At 34.4% G+C, this 6,625-nt stretch overlaps 3 protein-coding genes across 3 annotated transcripts; all 3 read right to left on the minus strand.

Moving 5' to 3' along the window:
- Positions 1-278: 278 nt before the first annotated feature.
- On the minus strand, positions 279-1,025 carry LOC133783024 (GPI-anchored hemophore cfmA-like). The gene has a single exon (XM_062222541.1). It carries the CDS (start codon positions 895-897, stop codon positions 538-540), a length of 360 nt encoding a protein of 119 aa, XP_062078525.1. The 5' UTR covers positions 898-1,025; the 3' UTR covers positions 279-537.
- A 1,763-nt stretch (positions 1,026-2,788) lies between these two features.
- Positions 2,789-3,878, minus strand: LOC133783025 (cell wall protein IFF6-like). Its single transcript, XM_062222543.1, has one exon. The coding sequence runs from the start codon at positions 3,754-3,756 to the stop codon at positions 3,142-3,144; it is 615 nt and encodes a 204-aa protein (XP_062078527.1). The 5' UTR covers positions 3,757-3,878; the 3' UTR covers positions 2,789-3,141.
- Positions 3,879-5,674: 1,796 nt separating this feature from the next.
- On the minus strand, positions 5,675-6,040 carry LOC133785885 (uncharacterized). The gene has a single exon (XM_062225101.1). It carries the CDS (start codon positions 6,038-6,040, stop codon positions 5,675-5,677), a length of 366 nt encoding a protein of 121 aa, XP_062081085.1.
- Between the last annotated feature and the right edge of the window lie 585 nt (positions 6,041-6,625).

Below are 6,625 nucleotides of genomic sequence, written 5' to 3' on the forward strand. Positions count from 1 at the left end.
TTATTTAGAACATCATGTAAATTTTTAGGAAATTATAAATAATTTATAGTATTAAAAATATGATTCAAATAATTTGTTGCACGTGTAACTATTTTATTTTATGCACGTGAAAAGTAGCATATTTAAACTTTGTTTTTGACATTATAAATTATTAATAATTTTTTTTTAAATTTCCAAAATACTTTAAATATCTACAATATACACAATTTAAAAAAAAGTTGCTCAAAAACATCCAAATACCAAAAAATCATCCAAAGACAATTTGTGAAACAATCTCATTAACATTATTAAACAATATTCATTAAAGAAAATAATGACACAGAACATTATAAACTAAATTCGAATTAGCATCAAAGGTTTATATAACCAAAAACAATATAAGCTAGGTAGGTCAGGTAATACTCACTCCTTCGATAAATAAAAATACAATAATAGAAAAACTAGAAATCTTCATGAATTCAAGTAGGTACTCCTCTTCTTATTTATTAATAATATATTACATAGTTTTTGTAATCATTGATATTGTATTTATTACACTCACTTTCCGTTGTCGTCGCGACCGGATCCCGACCCAGCCCTCGACCCGGCATACGAACCAGCAGAAGAACCCGCTTCTGACCCAGCACCGCCGCCCGACCCTGAGCTTGACGACGAAGAGGAGGAGCTGGAACTCGACGAAGATCTTGACCCCGACCCGGACCCAGAACCCGAACCCGCTCCAGCACCACTGCCACTACCTCCTCCACCCAACCCAATCCCTATCCCAGTTCCTATGCCAATCCCCACCCCGCCAAGGTCCAATCCCAACTCTTTTCTGGCCACTATTCGACTCTCGGACGCCATGAACAAGCTCGACACAAGCAAAGCTATGAACCACAAGCACTTCAAAGACGCCATCTTTTTCTTCAAAAGGGCCACACAAATATATAACGCAATGTTTTGTAAGTAGGAATGTTTGAAGAAGTGAATAGATAAATATATATTATTGTACGCAGTGATGAGTTTTATGATGATATAAGAATAATGAGAGTTATGGAGGCATTTTATAGCAAGAGAATACGTAGGAGTAAGCGTGTATATAATGAACTGTAGATTATCGTGGGACATGTGGCATGCAAATTATGGTTACACGTAACACATGTTACAAATGTTAGAGTTAAGGATCATCAATAGTTTTTGAGTGGAGATGTCAGCTAGCAGAGTTTGGGGACATTATTGTGTAGCCGACCCATGTTTTCTTATCACGCTTTGCAACTCCACTTACTCTAGTGGAGTGTAATTAATTGGTATGCTTCACAGCTCAAAGTTTTATGGTAAGAGAAATCATGATCCATCACATATATAAATATATTTTATGTACCATATACACAGTGTGTTAACAAATTTGTGGTGCAATTAGTTATATTGATTAGTACAAAATCAATAATATTAGAGGATGACACATTATATGTGTTGCTAGCTAAACGATAATCTAGATATATATGTATACTAATTAAGGTAGTGGAAAATAATTGTGGCACGTAGCAAAGCTAGGCACATGTTATATATACTAGAAAATTCTAGAATATGATCGATTATATGTTAAAAGGTTAACATATAATAACCAGCAAAATTATAGAATATAATTCTAACAATTAACTATCACTTATAACCAGCAAAATTGTTTCTCTAATAATAGTACACTAAAAAAGATGAATACTTTATTCACAACAAAATTTATTCATAAAAAATACGAATTTATTATTGAAAAACATCAACGTACGTATATATAATTTTGTCTTCTCTAAAACATTGTAAAAATAGTAATTATAAAGTATAATTTTTTGTGAAGTAATTAATTGTATAATTAATAAATATATGAAAAAAATTAACAAAGAACATGCATGCAATCAAAAAAATATATAAACTGAAGCATAAAACAGAAAAATTACATGTTAGAAGGACTACATATTAATATAAATATATAAATTAAGGACTAATACATAAAATTAAATAAATATCTATTAAAAAGATTAGAGAAGCAGCTGTAGCCCTAGGACTTAGCTGGATCCGCCATTGACTAAAATTATTTAGCAACACATTGTGAGTAATATTAAGTTTTTATAACCAAGACATTATCCTTAATAAAATGGCATAAACTACTTTCTTTTTACTTTTTATTTTTGGTGTGGTGATTATATATACATATCACTCCTATATATATTTCATGGGATATCTTATTAGTATTAGTACAGTATATATTTGAATTATCATTAATTGATCAATCGACAGACTCAGATCTATATAAAAACTAATTAATATTAAGCTAAAAGGTTTACTTAACTCTCTCAATTGTAACATCAATTAATCCCAAGAGCATCTACACATTTTCATGATTTTGTTTCTGATTCAGAGATAGCTTAAATGAAAAAACAATGCCTTTTTTTTTTATATGCGATACATCCGATAATTTGTAAAGCAATGATCTCTAAAACTTGCCTAGCAATTCGTGTATTTTTAACATAATATTTTAAAAGAGAGATTTAAAACTAAGGGTGATGATATATAATTCATTTAAAACTCTTTCACATAGCTCTACATCAAGATGATTTTGCATGGGCCAATTACTTGATTCATTCTTTTCAGTTTTTAAAGATACTTCAAAGTCATCCAATATACTTCAAAATAAAGATAGATTATAAATATTTGCTCATTTTAATATATGGCGGATTATGAAACATTGAGCTAATGTATAAGAACTGCTGCACGAATAAAATCTAGCTACGTACAAACATTAAAAAGAGATAGATATATAAACGTTGGAATATTATTATTAGAAAGAATACATGTAAATACAAAGAAGATAAAGCTATATATTTCGCCCTCGAGTACTTGAGCCATAGCTAGCTAGACCAACCTATATATTACAAGCATAACATTATTTCAGAAAATATAAACTATAATTATAACACACAGTTCTACTAAAAGTTCATCACACCATCTACTAATTTATTGATGCCACGCATAAAATTAAAATGGTGATCATATAATATTATATAATATATGATATGAAAACTTAATTAGTCATTATTCTATATTATTAATTTCTAGCTTTATTCATTCATCATCATCTCTTTCATGTCTTGGCCTTCCTTTCCCAATTCAATCACCGCCTCCTCCACCATAACCCTCACCATAGCCACCACCCTCGCCGGAGGCATCACCGGTTCCGGAGCCGCCCCCGCCGCCAGAACCTTGACCACCACCACCACGTCCGGAACCACGACCACTCCCTTGAGCCGACCCATGTCCTTCGCTTCTGCCTGATCCTGGCCCGGCCCTAGACCCAGCATGAGACCCTGCTCTGGAACCTGCCTCCGAACCCGAACCCGACCCGGTTCTTGATCCTGCATTTGACCCAGCATGAGATCCGGATCTTGAACCTGCCTCCGAACCCGACCCGGAATCCGATCCTGCATTTGACCCAGCATATGAGCCGGCTTCAGAGCCTGCATCAGACCCACCTGATGAACTTGAACCAGACCCTGATGATGATGACGAGCTTGACCCAGAACCGGAACCGGACCCAGCTCCAGCCCCAGCTCCTGAGCCACCTCCGCCTCCCAAGCCTAACCCGATACCTGCTCCGACTCCGACTCCAACACCACCGAGATCCAGACCCAGATCCTTCCTTGCAATCCGGCTTTCGGATTCAGTAACGACCAATAACACTCCAACTAGTAGAGCCAGGAGAGAAAGTGGCCTAAATAAAACCATTTTCTCGTATATAACAACGACAATTAATGGAAACCAAATAAAGATGTGTCACAAACTTAATAAGATAAAGATGAGAGGAAGAATTTAAGCTGTGTATGATATATTTGAGTTGTATATAAATTTGGAACGATTTCATCTCCTATTTATAGCTGTTATTCATGCTAGCTGGCTATGCATGTGACATACATATCCATATAATATTGGTGGGAGTGGGAGATATTAACCTTAATCTTTTATTTAATAGAACAATAATTTGTTCGTTAAGCAATGGAGTTGAGGTTAGTACGTAGTGGTAGTAGTAGTAGTAGTAAGTGGTTGCATTTTTTTTTTTATAAATTAATGTCCAAATTTTGTGGATGAGAAAGAGAGAGAAGAAGTGCAAAAGTTGGAGAAGTGTGAATGAAGATTTAGATATGGTTTGGACAAGTGTTTAGGATGTCGCCGACCCAATTGGTGTCCACTACTCACAGTAGTGGAGACTGGAGTGGCACACACATTATTATTTTACAGTTTTCGTTGACCACCCACGTCTCTCTTTTTTTGTTATATAAATATATATATATACATATAAAGAACAGAAGACACGTACTATATAGGATATATGTAACTTAGGTCTTTGTTGTGTTAGTAGCTTTCATGTTCTTGGTAGACTGCAAAAGAGATATTTGGCCTCGTAATCGTAATATACTGTAGAAAGCCTTTATTTAGTGGGATCCGAAAGGGGTGTGCCATCATTTTAGGAGGAGAGTTTGCCAATGCTGCTAAGAGTTGGTGCAGCTTCGACACCAAGCATATCAACACTTCAAAGAAGATCTCAAAAATGTACTTGTGTTGATTGAGATGAATCAGACCGATCGAGTGTGACAGATGCAACCATGCCAAGAAAGTAATGGATTAGTGGATCCAAATCACGAAGAGCAAACAAATTGTGTAATGTGTTGATCATGAATGCTTGCAGCTGCTGAGAGTCACTACTTGTAATGATGATATCTCGTCTTCGTATATGAGGAGGTAGATTGAATATGTTGCTACATACAAAATAAAAAGTGAATTGTCAAGCTTAGAACACATAAATTTGTATTGTTGTAACGCATGGCTAAGTTTCAAAAACCAAGCCCTTGGGGCTTGTTCTAAGCCATACAAAGCTTTTGATAACTTGCATACATGATTTGGTTTGGTGAGGTCTATAAAACCAGGTGGTTGTTCATATAGACAACTTTATCAAGATCACCATTTAAAAGGACAATTTGGATATCTATTTGTCTAATGTTTGATTTTATTCATGGGGATTCCGTAAAAAATTTCATTCCAAAAAGAAAAAATTTGAATTAATTAGGATTTCCTCGTTCTCGATTCTAGGAGAATTTTTATGAAAATATTTCATTTGCTTCTCTTCAATGGAAATTTTATTTTATCATAATGTATCTTAATTTTTGGCCAAATTCTTCTTTTAATGATCCATTCAATATTATTTTATATATAATTTTGCTTCTCTTAGATCATGCATATTAGCTCATTTTAATATATATATATACACACACGGCGGATTACGAAACATTGAGCTAATGTATAATAGAAGTGCTACATGAATAAAATCTAGCTACCTGCAAACATATATATATATATAAACGTAGAATATTAATGTTGTTATTATTATTCCAAAAAATATAAACATGTAAATACAAAGAAGATATATATAAAGTTATTTCGCCCTCGATCGAATACTTGAGCTAGCTAGCCAGACCAACATATATATTAAAAGCATAACATTGTTACAGAAAATATAAACTACAATTATAACACACCATCTACTAATTTATCTATGCCACGCATAAAATTAAAATGGTGATCATATAATATTATATAATGTATGATATGAAAATTTAGTCAATATATTCTATATTATTAATTTGTAGCTTTATTCATCATATATATGTCTTGCATGTCTTGGCCTTTCTTTCAAAATAAAATCATCGCCTCCTCCGCCATAACCCTCACCATAGCTACCACCGTCGCCGGAGGCGTCACCGGAGCCGCCCCCTCTACCATTACCTTGACCACCACCACCACTTCTAGAACCACGACCACTCCCTTGAACTTCCCCATGTCCGTTGCTTTTACCTGATCTTGGCCCGGTCCTTGACCCAGCATGTGACCCTGCTCTGGAACTTGCCTCCGAGCCCGAACCCGACCCAGATCTCGATCCTGCATTTGACCCAGCTATGAGACCCAACTCTGGAACCTGCCTCCGAGTCCGAACTCTACTCGGATCGTGACCCAACATTAGACTGGCTCTAGATAGGGGTGCACACAAGTCAGATTTTTGGGTTTCGAGTGCCTCAGGTTCTAGTTTTGTAGGTTTTTGGTGGAGAAAAGTAGTACCGAATTCGGTCTGAATTTTTGGGTTTTGTTCGGTTTCAGGTTTTAGGTTTGGTCAGGTCAAGTTTTGGGTTGGGCTGGGTCAATTAGGCTTTGGACCAAAAATGAGCATTGGTACAAATTTTTCAAAAGTACCATTTTTTTTAATTTTTAAAGTTTCAAAGTGATTTTTTTACAAATTTGGCCATGGTCAAAATTTTGAAAACACATATAATCATGAAACATTAGTTTATAGAAAATTAGAAATTAGAAAAGAAATGTGATTTTAATGCATTTCAAGAAACAAACTACAAAAGTAATATGCTAAAACACTTATACAAAAAGTCAAAAGTCCAATCACTTACATATTATCTATTACCTAATGTACAAAGTCCAAATTACAAACATAAAAATGTCAAAAGTCCCAAAATACAACCATAAACAAACATAAAATCCATAAAGTACATAACTAGTTAACTTAACTACAACCATAATAAATATAACTCTACAA

Source organism: Humulus lupulus, chromosome 6 (genome assembly GCF_963169125.1).
Source record: "Humulus lupulus chromosome 6, drHumLupu1.1, whole genome shotgun sequence".
NCBI classification, from domain to species: domain Eukaryota; kingdom Viridiplantae; phylum Streptophyta; class Magnoliopsida; order Rosales; family Cannabaceae; genus Humulus; species Humulus lupulus.

Coding starts and splice junctions, on each gene's coding strand:
- LOC133785885 (XM_062225101.1), bottom strand. CDS start 6,040: ATGTTGGGTCACGATCCGAGTAGAGTTCGGACTCGGAGGCAGGTTCCA.
- LOC133783024 (XM_062222541.1), bottom strand. CDS start 897: ATGGCGTCTTTGAAGTGCTTGTGGTTCATAGCTTTGCTTGTGTCGAGC.
- LOC133783025 (XM_062222543.1), bottom strand. CDS start 3,756: ATGGTTTTATTTAGGCCACTTTCTCTCCTGGCTCTACTAGTTGGAGTG.